Source organism: Papio anubis, chromosome 4, assembly GCF_008728515.1.
Source record: "Papio anubis isolate 15944 chromosome 4, Panubis1.0, whole genome shotgun sequence".
Classification (NCBI taxonomy): Eukaryota; Metazoa; Chordata; class Mammalia; order Primates; family Cercopithecidae; genus Papio; species Papio anubis.
Window position 1 is genome coordinate 139328 of NC_044979.1, and position 18612 is coordinate 157939.

The following is an 18612-nucleotide window of genomic DNA, read 5'->3' on the forward strand; positions in this document are numbered from 1 at the left end:
TGCTACTTGTCCTTTTCAGGGGTAGGAGTCAGGCTGGCTGCATCCCCACAGAAGCTTCTTGGGCTCTAAATACAGTCCTATGATTACGGGTTTTATGTTTACTTTTATTGATTTTTTTTCCAATTTGTTAGTTTCTTGCCCTCAAAAGGACATGACTGAGTTGTTTTGCAAGCTCCTTCTAGGACTAGTATTCAAGATTAAAGAATTTATCATTTTAGTTGTAATTAACTTCAAACTTGTGACAAGCTGAACTGAATGTTCAATTTTTTTTTTTTTTTTTTTTTTTTAAGCAAAAGATTTTATAATGAAGAAAGATGAATAACTAGCCTCTCAATCTTCCATGACTGGCAGGCTGGGCCAGGAGAGAAGATGGAACATGTGGCCAGGCAGGAATTCACATGACCCTAAAGCTGCTGGTGGACCTCTCAAAAGTCCCTGGATCTACTGTGTCCATATCTGGGTGGAGCCTGGACCAGGGCATCCTTCACATACTTCCCAGGGGCTCATACACAATGAGGATGGGAACTCCGCTGCCCAGAAGGACTCACGTTCTTCAGATATACTACAAACCCTTCCTGAAGCTCACTTTTGGATAGATATGGCCTGTACCAAAGACACTTAATATTCTAACATGCATCAAGTAAAGTAAAACAAGGAGAGAGGCTGTGGCCTGTAGGTAGGGGTTGCAGGAGAAGCTGTGTAAGGTGGTGGACAGCTGTGTGGCTCTGGGGATGAGGCAGACTAGATCATGCAAGTGCTTCAGGCAGGTGCCCTCTCGGGAGGCTTTTGGAGTTACCCATCTTGCAGCCATGGGCCACTCACCATCAGGAAGCAGTGGGAGCCACCTGTGTTTTTTGTTTTGTTATCTATTTATTTATTTATTTAAGACGGAGTCTTGCTCTGTCACCAGGCTGGAGTGCAGTGGCGCCATCTCCGCTCACTGCAACCTCTACCTCCCAGGTTCAAGCGATTCTCCTGCCTCTGCCTCCCGAGTGGCTGGAACTACAGGTGTGTGCCACCACGCCTGGCTAAATTTTTGTATTTTTTTTTTTAGTAGAGATGGGGTTTCACCATGTTGGCCAGGATGGTCTTGATCTCCTGACCTCGTGATCCACCCACCTCAGCCTCCCAAAGTGCTGGGATTACAGGCGTGAGCCACCATGCCCGGCCCTTTTTTTTTTTTTTTTTTTTTTTTAATGACAGCCAAAATAACTTGCACAAAGCTCCTAACATCATTAGGCCTAGGGGCCTCCACAGTGGTGGCTATTATCCAGCTAGCACTGTTATGTTTAAGGCATCAGTGCAAATACCACTCATCTCAGATGAATTCCATATACAGACTGATGAATCTATAAACTTAATAAAGTGTGAAATGCACTTTAAGCTGGGGTGTGGACCCAGGGCCAGCTAGCTCTAATTGCGCTGAGGTTCAATCCCAGCTCTGCCACCCACTGACCCCGTGCCTGGGAATCTCTAGTCTGTGTCATCTGGGTTCTTGGTGTTGTCTTAATTTCCTTATCTGTAAAGTGATAATGAGGGTCTGGGGATTAAACATGTAGCACCCTGGGACCCCTGCCTGGCTCCTGGAAAGTGCTAAGTATGCTGTCATATCAGGCTTAAGATGCCAAAGCTGGCCACCATAAGTCAGAGAAAGTCCTCTTGTTCAAGCCTGAAATTAAAACCCAGGATTTCATCAAAAGAAGGAGGGCAAAGTTCTAAGAGTCCACATTATGAAGAGGTCGTTTCCAGCCTGGGAGAAATTCCTGTTGTCCTAAGTTTGCAGATGGGGATTGCTGGTGGTAATGCACTCCTGGAAGTGGAATTCAAGGTGCTTTTGAGTGGGTAGGAAGTAAGAGAGCACTGGGTTGGTAGCCATCAAAGCCTTCACCAGTGACAGCAAGGGTTTCAGCCCTCTGGGGAAAACTGGGGAAGCACTGCTCTGGCTTCATGTTGAAATCCAACGGGTGGGGAAAAAGTTCAAATTTGTTTTACAGAACATCTTAGGTGATGCATATGTTCTAATAAGGAAGTACACTGTGCAACTTGGATAATGCTGCAGGAAAGCCGATTTTGGTAACCCTCCTGATACGAGGTCAGAGATATTTCCTTTCTGCAAAAGGAAGCAGTTGCAGAATGGGAAAAAGTAACTTGGAAAAGCTATTGGAGATAAACTAACAGTTTACACAGTGGAGCTATCTTGTCATGTTTATACTAGTCTATGATGAAATTTTCTGCTATCACCAAAAGCAAAAAATTATTTTCTTAAAAGTAACAGAATATGCTGCTATTATGTACTGCTGACCCCATTTTTACTTTAAAAAGGCCTTAGACATATCTGAGTAGACAGCCAGAGAGACTACATGGTTACCACTTACTATTGGTGTGACTGAACAGCTTACCTAACCCTTCAGGGTCTTGATTTTCCTCATCTGTAAGATAGGGCAAAATATCTGTTCTTCCAATGAGAAGACTTGGACACGGGGCAGGGAAGATCACATACTGGGGGCTGTGGGGGGGGGGGGGGGGGGGGGAGGGATAGCATTAGGAGAAATACCTAATGTAAATGATGAGTTGTAAACCAACATGGCACATGTATACCTATGAATTGAACCTGCACGTTGTGCACACGTACCTTAGAATTTAAAAGTAAAATTTAAATAAATAAATAAACAAAATACCTGCTCTTCAAGTTTTGCCCCTTACTCTTCCCCTACTTTAAAAAATAAGAATAGGCCGGGCACGGTGGCTCATGCCTGCAATCCCAGCACTTTGGGAGGCCAAGGCGGACGGATCATGAGGTCAGGAGATGGAGACCATCCTGGCTAACACGGTGAAACACTGTCTCTACTAAAAATACAAAAAATTAGTCGGGCGTGGTGGTGGGTGTCTGTAGTCCCAGCTACTTGGGAGACTGAGGCAGGAGAATGGCGTGAACCTGGGAGGCGGAGCCTTGCAGTGAGCTGAGATTGCGCCACTGCACTCCAGTCTGGGCAACAGAGCGAGACTCCGTCTCAAAAAAAAAAAAAAAAAAGAAAGAATAAACTGAGAATGCATAGGGAAATCCTTTGGAAATAGAAATGAAAACTCTACAAAAATGCAAAGCACTATCAATACTCTATTAAAGGACAACTGGGCTGTAAGAATCTCACTGTCGACTGGATGAAGTCTGACCTTCTAGGCTAATGACTAAGACGCTGTGGCCCCCGGTGGCTCTGAAGCAGGTGAAAACGGCTCTCTACTGAAAATACAGAGAACAGAACAGGAATCCAGACATACAGACCACAGGCAACATATGATGAGATGGGAACAAAGACACACTCAATTATCCACTCCGGGAAGTTCTTTATGTGTCTTAAAAGAAAGTGAATCACAAACTTAATATAGTTTTCTCCTCCCTTAGGAGCTCTGGGTAAACCATGTGAGTGAAGGCAAATTTTTATTTAAAAAATGGGTGAATTTCTATCTTCACATGACCATCACCAAGCGACTGAGAGTTGATTACACAGCAGGGTTTTCAAAGAAGGCTCTAGTTCTGACTCTTGCGTGTTTGATCAAGAAGGGATAGCAGGCCGGGCATGGTGGCTCACACTTGTAATCCCAGCACTTTGAGAGGCCGAGGCGGGTAGATTGCCTGAGGTCAGGAGTTGGAGAATAGCCTGGCCAATATGGTGAAACCCCGTCTCTACTAAAAATACAAAAATTAGCCAGGCGTGGTGGTTCGTGCCTGTAATCCCAGCTACTTGGGAGTCTGAGGCAGGAGAATCACTTGAACCTGAGAGGTGGAGGTTACAGTGAGCCAAGACCGCGCCATTGCACTCCAGCCTGGGCAAGAAGAGCAAAACTTCATCTCAAAAAAAAACCAAAAAAAAAACAAAAAAAAGGAGGGGATAGATTTTAAAACAGTTTTGTGAAAGTTTACCAAAAAATTTACATCTCACATTGAGATGAACCACAAGAAAATGAATTTTAATCATTATGGCTTCATTTCTTCCTCAGGGGAGGTTTTTTTTTACCGAGCCACCAGCGGCTGAGGAATGGAGGACCGCTTCTCTTCTTGCCAGGGTTGTTCATCTCATGGTCAGATGTTCTTGCCAATGTTACAACAGTGTTACAGTTCACAAAACAAGCACAAAATAAATAAATACACAATAATTAAAATCATGCAAGAAAATAAAAGCATGCGACATCAGTCCACCGCCAGCCAACTGCGTTAGAAGTTCCAGTCCACATTCTGGCAGTTTCCAAACAGACAAAGGAAGAAAGAACCCCGGAGGACTCACAAATAGTGCTCTATAGACTGAGGCGGTATTTTCACAAAACACTAGTCCCGACGCTCGCCTCTCTTTTAAGTAGCCACACCCAAAGTTTCCCTCGTAGATGCTCTTAGGGCAGTGGAGCCAGGGGAGAAAGCAGAGAATGGTGGATTGTGGTCAATGAGAGCACCAGGAGCACCACAGACAGTGCAGAGGCAGAGCCAAAGAACCCCACAGCTCGCGGGACGCCCCTTAATCCAGTGCTGGGCACGCCGCGGCTCTGCAAAGATCCTTTGCCTCTGACGGCCACAGCACATTCCATGCACAAAGTGCCCTTTTAACAGAAGATCAATACATTCTCTTTGGGTTGTTTTTGTTTTGTTTTGTTTTTTGCTTATGTGACATTATTCAAATTTCAATTTAATGTGACAAAACGCACAGTTCTAAAGAGGCCTAATCCTTTGTAGCCAATTCACTGATACTATTCTCTCTACCCTAACATAGAAACACTTCCACCAGGCATTACGGAAGCCTTTACAACAAACATTACCATGGCTAAAGCAAACAATTCTACTGTATAGAAATTCTGTGGAAAGATTAAATATGTAATGAAATAACTTTTTCCAAATTGAAATTGTAACAGATAAAGTCACAGACTTTAGACTGGAAGACTGATCAAATACCAAGGTAAATACTTTAAGAGAAATATAAGAATTCTTTTAAGAAGTTAAAATCGGTCAAGAAAGCTTCATTCAAATAAACAGTGCAATTATATACAATTATATACAACAAAGAGTACAATCACATCACATCCTCCCAGTATGAAATACAAGTGATCAATCATATCTTAATTGTACATCATTTTAAATAAAATGCACTGGTGTACAAATATTTACTTCATTTCTGTGCAAAGCTCAAGAAAATGCACAGTTCTCAGAAAGTGGAAGGTGCTGGAGGAAGCCAAGGGTGTGCATCTCGTGAACTATGGAGTGTAGTCTGACCACGGCAAGGCAAGACTACAGGGGACTGAAAAGCTGATAACTTAGGTCCAGGGTGTGTGTTGAGAAGGGAGTTAAACGCTTCTTTGCCTTCTTGTCTATCTCCCTGTAAACACTGACAAAGGGAGACAAGACACAGGAAGACAATTTATGTACAAATGCACTTGGGGGATGAGTATTTACTGTAGAGAGGCATTATGCAATAGACAACTTGGGGAGGAAAGAAACTTCTGCACCGGGTGGCAACAGTCTTTCTTCCAACAAAAGTGGCTGTGGACATGATGAAATAAAGACTGAGTGCCTAGTCAACAAGTGTACGGGCACTCCAAAATCATCAAACAGGATGACATGACTAAGGACCACACCACTATCCTCACTAGCAGGGTTGAAGGTAGGATGACGGGAGAGCACACTATGCCTCACAAGATTGAATTAGTAAGATCTTCCTTCTCCGTGGTTAGAGTTATTACCTATAAAATGATATTTTACAGTTTTTCTCCACGAATGAACAATTCTGATACAAACAAAAGTATATGTTTCCAGGCACAGAGTGTCTTGTATCTGGCAGTAGGTCATTCTGAGACATGGCTTCCTTTTGTTCTGCAAGAAACATCCCAGGCACCCAGAGGCCGGCTCGCTCGTACAGCAGCACCGTTCTGCCACCTAATGTTTACCCCAGGGATTGCCAAGGCCCAGCAGCTCACGCACGGCCCTGTGACAGCCAGGATGAGTCTGGATTTTGTAATCAGAGCTGCTTCATTTTATTCCCATTCCAAATAGAGACAATTTCCATCCTAAGGCAACTAAGTTTTAATACTTAGTGATTTTCTAAGGAGTTATCTTCTCCTCCTAACCACTATTCATCTTCTTTTCCTATATACTGGATAAATCCAGCTAAATGTATAAACAGAAATGCATGTACTCCCAGAGCAAACACTAACTTCTCCCTCTCCACTGCCACTCTCCTGCACTTGGATGTGAAGTGAAAACACACGACGAGAACAGGTGACATAGAGTGCTGCCAAAGCAGTAGTTACGAGCAAGAGCAGTTGCTGGGAAATAAGCACCCAAAGGTGTTACCACTGTGTTACCTACCGGAAGGTTCCTTGCTGAATCCAAGTACAAGATCAGCAATGCAGAAGAAAGACCATCGTTGGCTTGGTCTTTGTCAGCTCTGATGTCTGTTAGCACCTAAAAGGATAGGAAAAAAGCCTTAGCAGCCATGTTTCCCCAGGATTAGAGACCGTTTCTGTCTGATTGATTGTATCATGTTGATTACGTTAAAATAAGAAAGGTGAGAAACCATCCAATCCATGTAATAGAGACAGAACTAAAACAATAAATACCTTTTAAATAACAAGACTATTATTCCATATATAAGTCAATTAAATGAAGCACTCAGGTGATTTCTGGCTCTAGAAATCCCTGCACTTTAACAAGCACAAAACCGAAGATCTGATAAAACAGGCATGAATGACCTATACATTTCATTTCTAAAATTCCATTATCTTTAATTTATCCCTGATGCTATTGTACTGACTTAATACACAATAAGGAAAATTACTGCTATAACTGCTAAAAAAATCAAGTAGCAACACAACTGAAAGAGACCGATCTCAGTTATGAGGAGTAGTTGGTCAGGTAGTTTTCAAGAGAACACACTCCACAGCACCTTATCGAGGTTTGATGCATTTGGCATTAACGTGAGCCACTCCAGTCTCAAGTGTAGCTTCCCCTTGGGAACCTCGTCCAGAGTGAACCACTGAAGAGAAAAAATGTTTATGTTCAGCAAAAGTTCTGAATCAAAAATCCAAATTAAACCCAGTCTCTACAAATGTTCCATGCTGCTCACTAACCGTGAGGCATCCACAGTTCTCAGTAACGTGAAGGCTGAGCCTCACCATATCCAGCTCTACGCTGTGGGTGCCAGTGACTGCACGTTTGGAGGCGATGACAGCAGCAGGGGTGAGCAGACCATTCTAAGTGCTTTACACGCACCAACCCCTTGACCCCAATGGAAACCGTAAGCAAGTACTAGTATCATTCCTAGTTTACACATAATAGTTCAAATGTTTTCCAGCACTATCTAGAGATAGTAAAGTCTTGTATGAATAGACTTCTTTTTTTTGAGATGGGGTCTTGCTATGTTGCCCAGGCTAGGCTCAAGTGATCCTCCTCCCTCAGCCTCCCCCGCAGCTGGGACCACAGGCCTACGTCTGTGTCTGCAGGCAGGCATGCTCCACCAATGACATTTAATGGAATGTACAGGACAAGAGATAATACAACATTGATTCCAAATACTGAATTTCAGTATCAAACGATTTAATCCGCTTGTTCTAATTCATCACTCTATACTAATAAAATAGTATACTCTTGTATCAGCTTAAAAGTCACAAAATAATTAATCAAAGATGCTCCTCAAACGCTAAGTGATAGACGCCATGAGCAGGACTATCCATCCAGTGCCTGGCACACTTAGGAAAACAAGATGTCATGGCCAATGAATGCTGAACACTCAAGGGAGGGAAACGTGTGATTATGAAAGCAGCAGAATTTAACATTTTTGTTTAATTTTTCTTCATTTATCTAAATCTTACCCACCTTTTAGAAGCCACCACAAATGTTTCCTTTTTGATTCTTTTTATTCTGATAGCAATAAAACGGTGGAAATCGAGTCTCCTTGCCATGAATTCCCACTGTCTCTACAGGCATCTCTCACGAGAGACGCCTCACTGGCTGCACTGTGCCTTCTCCAACCACCTGAAAATCTCCATCACTAGGGGGCATCTCGCACATCCCTGCCCTTACTCCTGCAGGGAATCGCTTGTTTGTCTGCAATAACGTCACTTTATGCTTCATATCCGTAAGGATTCCCAGCATATGGTAGGTACTCAACATGCACCTGAATGGACTCTTAAATTTCTTTCTTTCATTTGGTATTTCTAAAAGGCCTAAATTCTTAGTATTTGTGACGTAAATGCCGTTCATGTCATACTAATTAGGATTCCCGCACTGTGTGATGAGAAGGGGTGGTTCGTGGCTGCTCCGGCACAGGGCAGGGACTCCGTCAACAACTGTCAATAAACCAACACTCCAGGGAAACTTACTTCATCTAAAAGGCGCTCCTTTTCAACTTCAATGAGATCAATCATAAGACTATAAAAATAACAATACGACAACTTTAGAACATAGAAACACATTTCTTAAGGAAACAACTTTAGAACATAGAAACGCATTTCTTCCTGAAACAACCTTAAGCATTTGTCTATGAACAAGCACTCCAGAAATGCAACAAAACGCTAATAATTTATCAAGGAACAGACTATTCTTCCACAAGCTTCCTCCAGCTCACCCCCAGTGTCAGGAGAGTAAGAGTGAGGTGGAGTTTCTGTGAGCTCAGAATACTGAGTTTGACCCAGCTGAGGTTAGAGTTGTAAAACAAAAACACAAACAACTCATCTTCCCTACAATGTTATATGCATCAAAAAATGTTAAAAGCATCTCAACCCTCTTATTTTATACATCCTCTCGGTAGGGTTGTGTGTTACTGTGGATTCCTCACTTGCACAATGAACGCTAACCTCACCTTCCCCTACCCTTGCTTCAGGCTCTAGACCCACGTTGCACCGAGCCCAGTGGACGCCCTCACTCGGTGCGTCCGAGAGGAGGCCCATTCCAGTTCCCCTAAACCTCCTGTACTTCCAAGATTGGCACCACCCACAGATGCCAGATACAACTAGATGGCACCTGATCTATCCCCGTCCGGCTTAAAATCTCTCAACTGTTCCTAGTTGTCCTAGGAAGTCTTATGAACTCTGAAGTCAGGCCATAACATGCAAGGCCATTCTTCATGAGGTATGAACCTCTCCAATGTATTCTATCCTACTTCTTTTTTGCCACAATTAATTCAGTCAAATAGTAACTTAATTAGGTTAAATTAGAAATAATTGATATTATTAACAAATGGTGGTCAAACAACCATTTTAAAAGTTTATTTTTAAAGTTATACTAGTTGTTCAATTGAAGTGAACAAATCAATATTTATTTTCCCAATGTGAATTACTATATCCTGAAAAAATTAATCCAGCAACTCAAAAAACTTAAAAAACCCATTTTTGCAATCTGAAATAGAACTCTCCACTAGAACTCAGCACGGGGGAGGTTCTGCATGTAGCTATTAAGCCTTGTAAACAAAGAAAGTGCCCCTCAGAAAGAGTTTTTAATTTATTTAACTTTAATTAACTTAAGGCTAGTGGCTGCTGTAATGGACAGCACAGATCTAGCAGATTCACTTCTCTTAAATGTGACTTTTAGGAATCAAAATGTTTTAAGAAATCCAAGGTGAAACAATTGTAGTATCTAAGAACCATTTAATGAATATATAACAAGCATATAAATGTATTTCAAAACATATTTTTGATTATTAAAAAAAAAAAAAAACCGACCCCATGCCCTCCTCCAATAACCACGAAGGGTTTTAATTACCTTCCTAAAAAGTCATCCTTGTCTGGGTCTTCATCAAAGAGCTCAATCTCTAATTCTTGTCCAGGATGTTCATACACTAAAGCCTAAAACATCAATGGTGAGTAGTTAAGCACATTTTTACTAATAGAGTCATACACGGAGTATGATGACTGATGACTGTGGTAAATATGACCACGTACTTTTCTCTTGTGGTAAATCCTTATTTATTTATTTATTTATTTTTGGAGATGGAGTGTCGCTCTGTCGCCCAGGCTGGAGTGCAGTGGCACAATCTCGGCTCACTGCAACCTCCGCCTCCCGGGTTCAAGCGATTCTCCTGCCTCAGCCTCCCAAGCAGCTGGGACTACAGCACGTGCCACCACAGTAACAGCTTACTGCTGTACTTGTTTCTAGGGATCCCAGACCGTGTCTACCGTGCTTGTTTCTAGGGATCCCGGACCGTGTCTACTGCGCTTGTTTCTAGGGATCCCAGACCGTGTCTACCGTGCTTGTTTCTAGGGATCCCGGACCGTGTCTACTGCGCTTGTTTCTAGGGATCCCGGATTGTGTCTCAATAGGTCAAGTTCAATCACTCCAAAACAAGGTCATGGTATGTCACCACAAGCTTGGTGCAAGGCAAGAGACAGACCAAAGATCCAGGACACATCGCTCTAGTCCTGAAGTGGCTCCACTCAGATGCTATCTTGGAATAACCACAAGTCGTCTGCTTAGCACCACTCAGGGTAAGAAATTGGCAAGAGACCAGACTGACAAAGGAGTCAGGGAGAGGAAACCAGTGGAGTATAAACCGTACGACTGTCCTGAAGGGCAATTCTACAGATATATCAGTCCTTTAAAAACTGGTGGAGTGTAAATCACGCGACTATCCTGAAGGGTAATTCTACAGATATTTCAGTCCTTTAAAAATGCATAACTCTTGATCCAGCAATTTCACTTTAAAGAGCTTTTATCTGGGGAAAACTTGGCTGAGTGAAGAAAGAGACACTCACATTCTACTTGTACAGCACTGTTTGTAATGCCGACCTGAATGCCCTAGGCCTCTCTGGGTAAACAGATGAAGGTGTCTATTCAATGGAATGGTTATTAAAAATCATGTAGATCTCTATTCATTGACATGTGAAGATGTCCTAATTTTTAAAAAAACTTGCAAGGAGGTATATAACTAACCTCATTTTTGTGTTTACTGCATTAATAACTGCACGTAACATTGTTTTTTTTTTTTGAGACGGAGTCTCGCTCTGTCGCCCGGGCTGGAGTGCAGTGGCCGGATCTCAGCTCACTGCAAGCTCCGCCTCCCGGGTTTACGTCATTCTCCTGCCTCAGCCTCCCGAGTAGCTGGGACTACAGGCGCCCGCCACCTCGCCTGGCTAGTTTTTTGTATTTTTTAGTAGAGACGGGGTTTCACCATGTTAGCCAGGATGGTCTCAATCTCCTGACCTCGTGATCCGCCCGTCTCGGCCTCCCAAGGTGCTGGGATTACAGGCTTGAGCCACCGCGCCCGGCCGCACGTAACATTTTATACTTAGAAAGACAAGCTACTCACGTTATGAAAAATATTTTGCTGATCATTTAGTATGATAGCATTACATAATTAAGGTTTAAAACATTACCTGTTGACATGACAAGAATGTTGTGTAGTAGGGAGAGAAGGTACGACACTTTTTAAATTTGAGAAATTAAACAAGGAACATTGAAATGATGGCCTAAATTAGCCACAGTCCCACATGACCATGCTGGAATGAGAGCTTGGCCACCCCGCTCAGGGCTCAGCCCACCGCCCCAGCGACACAGCGGACACGACACCCTACCTCATAGACTTCATTCCACTTTGGACTGAGGTTCTCCTTGATGACTTTGCTTTGGAAGATTTGGTTGCCAACTCTAATGATTCCATAGGGGTCTGACTTTCCTTTGACAAGTCCCTTAAGGTAAGTGTCTTTCCCCTGAAGGTCCTGAGCTTCAATAAAATGTATCCTTAGAACACCCTGAAAAGAAGAACAAACTGAAGTTTAGACCCTTGGCTGGCTCGTTTAACTGGCGTGGAAGATAGCTACGTGTCTGGCTCTGTCTCAAGAACTGGGCATGCAGAGGGAACAAAGACCCTCCTCTGGTGCCAATTACGTCCCAGCAGCAGGGAAACGCGGTAAGCATGTACAGGAGAAGCAGGTGCTGAGAAAAACAAGAGCAGGGCAAGGCAGCAGTGCCCGGGTGGGGCTGGCTCAGAGGAGAACAGAGGGGCTTCTGGAGTGATGACCCCTCCAAAGAGACACGAGGACAGGCAGCCCCACGTGGCGCTCCTGGCAGAGGGATGCTGAGTGCAGAGGACCCAGCACAGCACTGTGCTTATCTCAAGGAGGCTGGTGACACAGGCCACCAAGCCGTACTAGATCCTGGTGCTACAGTGAGTAATAACACGAGAGGTTGTATCAGACCTGTCACTAAGCATTAGACATGCAGTAACTATACTGTTCCATTTTTAGAATAATCCTATGAAATGGTGTCATTAAACTTATTTTAGAGAGAAGAAAACTGCAACTTTGAAATATGTATTATTCATAGACTTCAAACATACTCTTGGCCAGACGCGGTGGCTCATGCCTGTAATCCCAACACTTTGGAAGACTGAGGTGGGCAGATCACTTGAGGCCAAGAGTTCAAGACCAGCCTGGCCAACATGGCAAAACCCCATCTCTACTAAAAATACAAAAAATTTAGCCAGGCATCGTGGCACATGTCTGTAGTCCTAGTTACTCAGGAGGCTGGGCTGTAAGAATCACTTGAACCCAGGAGGCAGAGCTTGCAGTGAGCTGAGATGGCGCCACTGCACTCCAGCCTGAGCGACAGAGCAAGACCCTGTCTCAAAATAAACAAACAAACAAACATAGTCCTTTCCCTAAAATACTGTTTTATTGATAAAAGAATAAAAAATTCCCTCTTATTTCTTCCAAGGCAAACAAAGATGTTCAAGTCACCTTTTGGTAGGAAGCATTCTGCCCCCACAGATCCTTTTATAAAATTACAGAGTGATGGCCGGGCGCGGGGACTCACGCCTGTAAGACCAGCACTTTGGGAGGCCAAGGTGGGTGGATCATGAGGTCAGGAGATCAAGACCATCCTGGCAAGCACAGTGAAACCCCGTCTCTACTAAAAAACAAAAATTAGCCGGGCATGGTGGTGGGCGCCTGTAGTCCCAGCTACTCGGGAGGCTGAGGTGGGAGAATGGTGCGAACCCGGGAGGCAGAGCTTGCAGTGAGCCGAGACTGCGCCACTGAACTCCAGTCTGGGAAACAGAGCGAGACTCTGTCTCAAATAAATAAATAAATAAATAAATAAATAAATAAATAAATAAATAACAGAGTGATATTCCTCATTCAATCAGCACAGGAATACATGTCCCTCCACAGAGGAACACACTTCAAAAACTCGAAGCAGCTCTTGTTTATATTTTCATACGTCTAAAGCTGGGATAATCTGGCCACATCTATTGAGGGCACTGGCTGTTAGGCCCATGTAGCTAAGGGCAGCCAGATCCAGGCACGCTCAGGTGCTCACCTGTACTTAGAGCATGAGAGACTTAGGTGCAGAGGAGCACGAGGATTTCTACATGTAAAGGGATTCCTGCATTTCCAGAGGTAAGAGTCAGAAGTTAAGGAAAAAAGACATTCTTTTCTAATATACAGCATCACATTAAAGCTGTTGAATGCCAATGATATAACCAATTTGAGCACCAAATTAACTGGCATATTGTTACTTTAAAAAAATATAAGGATGCCTCTGCGTGTCTGTTAACTTGTGCACCATTATTTAGATCTAATTAAACCAGAAAAAGTAAAAAGGCATCAGGAGAAAGCGATCTGCTTCTACTTCAGCGAACAAAGAAAAAACAAAACAATATACCCACTGAAACAGGACCAACTTACCACGTCCTGTTTCAGTAAAAATAAATAACGTGGTGTGCACTGCTTACTACAGACACCACCACGATGGTAATGCTCACTTGGCTTCCGGAGTCCAAAGTCCAGGTAGACTAAATAGACACGGGATCCAACACCTGAGTGACTGAAAAGCTCTCCTTAGCCCATGAGAGATCCTTCACTCCACCCACCCCTTCCACAGTCAGCAGAAGGAATCTCATGTTCTTGACTACCTTGCAGTTATTTATTTCGTTTGCTCAAATGAAGGTGACATCAGTATCTGCAACCAGCTCTGTGTGCGGGTGCTGTCCCATTTTACAGACGATGAAACTGTGGCCCAGCTACGCCAAGTAATGTGCCCACAAAAGCAAAGCTACAGCTAAACTCAGGAGCTGCGACAAAAATCTAGTTCTGTTCTTTCCATTTTATCCAGGTCAGCTGTTATATCAGTGCTGCTTCTACCAGGTTACTCATTAAATGGCTTCAGAGGCAACGGAATTCTAACAGCTGAGAGAAAATATACGAATTATTATACGAAGCTCTCATCATGACTGCCAGGAACACTGGTGCCTGTCCATTTTAATACAAGGGCTGTCCATTTTAATAAAAACAAATGCAGTATGTGCGTCTGAGGTAACTAAGATGTCTGTGCCATGTACCTCTGCAGATTTAAATCTCTACCGGCCCCTCTGAGGAACACAGCTCTGGGGGGAGAACCATCCTGCTATCTCTGTGACGAGCTTTAGGGTCAGCGCCCATCAGTCAAGTCTCTTAAGGAGAGTGGCGGACGAGCAACAGTCAAGGCATCAAGACCCATGTGGCAAGCTGGCCGCTGGAGAGACAAAGAGTCATGGCACCCAATGCCACACCCACAGGCAGCCAAGATCTGTCTTTCAATGTGAGTGGATGCCAGGACACGCTTACCTTTGGTACAGGAAACCGCAACTGAGCTATTTGAACTTCACTGACAAGTGGAACGGTGATTCGATTGGGAAGCACCAGATAATTTGATATCATATCCGAAATGATAGTATCTGATAAACCACTGTTCGTTGGGAGACAAAAAGAGCAAAAGGACCATCAGACATGCGAACACTTCTCTCAACACCGACAGCAGACTTACCACGAGTATGATGTAACGTCCCGCTTATTTACAGGGTAGGAGTTACCTCATTTCTCCCGTGCAGTATTTACAACCCTCATTTCAATACTTCAGCTGTGATACTACTATGGAGACTATGATACAGAATTTATCTGTAGAACACAAGGTAAAATTCTAGTTATTGCACAAGTAATTGTGGTTTTTGCAAATAAAATGGCAAAAACCACAAATACTTTTGCACCAACCTAATACACTTCATAATTTCCTAAACAACATTTAATGTATTCCTACTTCATCGCAGATTGTATACTTATTTACTAAAATACACTTCACTAACTTTTTTAACATAAAATATTTCAAACATACATATATAAGTACAGAGAATAATATTCACTGGCCCATTCTTGTTTATACACACATCCCATTTCTCCATTGTTGTATACTCGCCCCCATTGAAGGAGAACTTACTTTGTTCTCTCTTATCCATTATCCAACACTTCGAGTATTGAACACATTAATAATTTTGAAATACATCACTGCACAGCAAACTAAGTAAAGTGAATACAATTGCTTAGGCTAAAGGAAAAAATATACTTGTTTTTTTTTTGAAACAGAGTTTTGCCCTTGTTGCCCAGGCTGGAGTACAATGGCATGATCTCAGCTCACTGCAACCTCCAGCTCCCGGGTTTAAGCAATTCTTCTGCCTCAGCCTCCCAAGTAGCTGGGATTACAGGCACGTGCCACCATGACTGGCTAATTTTGTATTTTTAGTAGAGACAAGGTTCACCATGTCGGCCAGGTTGGTCTCGAACTCTTGACCTCAGGTGAACCACCCGCGTTGGCCTCCCAAAGTGCTGGGATTACAGGCGTGAGCCACCATGCCTGGTCAAAGATGTACTTTTAATATATCTTTTTTGGCCGGGCATGGTGCCTCACGCCTGTAATCCCAACACTTTGGGGAGGCGAAGGTGGGAGGATCGCTTGAGCCCAGGAGCTGGAGACTAGCCTGGGCAACACAGAGCGAGACCCCCTCATCTCTACTTAAACAAACAAACATATATGTATCCTATTCTCTAGGGTAACCGTGAGAATTAAATAATGCGTACGTGGCAGCACTTTTAAAAACATTTATAAACGTAAGTTTCATTGCTGTATAACACCTTTACCTGAACTTTGAAGTTGCAAAAGTACTTTGCTTCTCGCCAGTAAAGTTTTAGATGCTAAAATTATTAACATAAATAATTACAAACAAAAATAACCACTGAGACAGTGATAATCATGAACGTTCAACAAATAAAGTCCAAGCACCCACTGCAGGACAGTATCCACATGTGATGACCCAGCACCTCAAGGACTTTTCAGTTTAATATGGAAAAAAAACTTGAAAAGCCCCCCAAAAGAAAAACCGTATGTAACACTACTCTACTTATGAACAGTTCAGTTATTCAGACAGTTAATACTCCCACAGAGATTCGGAGGGCTTCAGCCAGCAGATGCAGGCTGTGTGTTCACCACGCAGGGGCAGGACCCACCCACCTTTCTCCCACACAGACTCCCGGCCTCGGAGGCCACAGCAGCTGACAGAGCTCCCTGGGGGGGGGCCCTCGCTGTGCCTCCTCACCCCACCACGCCCCGCACGGCCCCGAACTGTCGGGGTGTGGATGCTGCTCCCCTAGTCTCCACAGAAGCGTCTCCTGTACTGGTTACTTTCTTGGGAGTCACTATTTCCCTGTGTGTCCTTCGGAACCACGACTGCTCATCGCCTGTATTTTGCTTCCACCATAATCTTCGCCCTTCTCACGCCTTCAACACTCAGCTCAGAGCCGCTTATCAAAACACAGCAGATATTTAACAGGGATAGCCCAAAGTCATGGTGCAGTGAAGGAATTCAGGCATTATTCTTACACTACAACGTCTGGGGTTTCTTTTTATAATCAATTAATATAGCATGTGGATGCTCATTTTATAAAGATTGGTACAAGATTTCATTATGTTAAGTTCATATTTATTTTTAAAATTTCTTTCTTTTTTGAGACAGAGTCTCACTCTGTTGCCCAGGCTGGAGTGCAATGGCGTGATATTGGCTCATTGCAACCTCCACCTCCCGAGTAGCTGGGATTACAGGGGTGTGCCCACGCTCAGCTAATTTTTGTATTTTTATTAGAGATGGGACTTCACCATGTTGGCTAGGCTGGTTTCAAACTCCCGACCTCAGGCGATCCACCTGCCTCAGCCTCCCAAAGTGCTGGGATTACAGGTGTGAGTCACTGCATTTGGTCTCATAGTTATTTAATATTCACTTTTATAACCTAAGAGTTGCTATAGCTGTGATTTATTTGATAGACTCAGTGAGAACTAGTCGCCCCAATTTTACATACATACCTATTAAATTTCAGTACATAACATTTATGTAAACATAATTGTATTATATAAAATCTACATAATTGTGTATAAATTATGTATATCTATATATATAAACTCAGAAGAGATATTTTTACATCTCCCTTTTATACAGCAGCCTATTTTTTGAATGGTGTATGTGTATTTATCTGTTATATAAGGATATATTTTTAATGACATAATTCTATATATAGGAGTATATTTTTGTATTACATATATAAAATTTACATAAAAGACAAGAGGAGCTGGGTGCAGTGGTTCATTGTATTACATATATAAAATCTACATAGAAGACGAGAAGCTGGGTGCAGTGGTTCATTATATTACATATATAAAAAATCTACAAAGAAGAGAGAGAAGCGGGAGCAGTGGTTCAAGTCTATAGTTCTGCTACTTGGGAGGTTGAGGCAGGAAGAGCCCTTGAGCCCAGGGGGTTGAGGCCAGTCTGAGAAGCATAATGAGATCTCTCTCTAAAAAAATGAAAAATAAAAATAAAATTGCTAGAAATGACTACTGTATAAAAAGAGCCAACATATAGGCCGGGCGCAGTGGCTCAAGCCTGTAATCCCAGCACTTTGGGAGGCCGAGACGGGCGGATCACGAGGTCAGGAGATCGAGACCATCCTGGCTAACACGGTGAAACCCCGTCTCTACTAAAAAACACACCAAAAAAACTAGCCAGGCGAGGTGGCGGGCGCCTGTAGTCCCAGTTACTCGGGAGGCTGAGGCAGGAGAATGGCGTGAACCTGGGAGGCGGAGCTTGCAGTGAGCTGAGATCCGGCCACTGCACTCCAGCCTGGGCGACAGAGTGAGACTTCGTCTCAAAAAAAAAAAAAAAAAAAAAAAAGCCAACATATAAATTATTAAATAGAATGGAGCTATACATGTATGTATCTCTGTATTTACGTGTGTATGTGTGAATGACTTTTAAATAAAATGAATCAGGGATCAACTTCCCCAAACTGCAGGCTTGCCAAGGCAGAAGACATTCTTCGACTTTGCCCTTTCAGGTTGCCAGTATTAATACAACGCTATTTACAGAGTAGATGCTCAATAATGCTGTTTTATTTCAGTACTCCTGTGATACTGAAGGGAGGCAAAATCAAATACTTTTTTCTACACTGATGTGTGTGAATGTTTGTTCCATTTGGCTAAATAGTATCTACTCCCCCTACTTCTAGTGAAAGTTTTTGCTTTGAGGAATACCCCCATTCACTGGAGTTTTTTCACACAAGTTATCCATTTCTTTGCCTTCTGTAGGAATGTCCTGGAGACTGAAACCTGATCGTCGGGAGTCGCAGGAATCTGTCCAAGGGTGGTCTTTGCACACACAAGTCAGGCCAGGACCTAGGGGGAAAGGTGACTAAATCCGCAGACTAAAGGCTTATAGCTGCAGGCACAGCAAGAGCCTGCCTGAAAACCAGCCCACGAGGGACACGCCCACTCTACATGGGTCAGGA

At 43.2% G+C, this 18612-nt stretch overlaps 1 protein-coding gene across 3 annotated transcripts in view; it reads right to left on the reverse strand.

Moving 5' to 3' along the window:
- Positions 1-18612, reverse strand: part of ESYT2 (extended synaptotagmin 2) — a 99923-nt gene that overhangs the window by 22939 nt on the left and 58372 nt on the right. For all 3 annotated transcript variants that reach the window (XM_003896936.4, XM_009204315.4, XM_009204316.4), the window contains exons 8-13: positions 14575-14695; positions 11545-11721; positions 9737-9819; positions 8359-8407; positions 6924-7013; positions 6347-6442 (exon numbers count right to left, since the gene is read on the reverse strand). In XM_003896936.4, coding sequence (XP_003896985.3) covers positions 6347-6442; positions 6924-7013; positions 8359-8407; positions 9737-9819; positions 11545-11721; positions 14575-14695 — 616 coding nt within the window. The remainder of the gene's footprint in view (positions 1-6346; positions 6443-6923; positions 7014-8358; positions 8408-9736; positions 9820-11544; positions 11722-14574; positions 14696-18612) is intronic.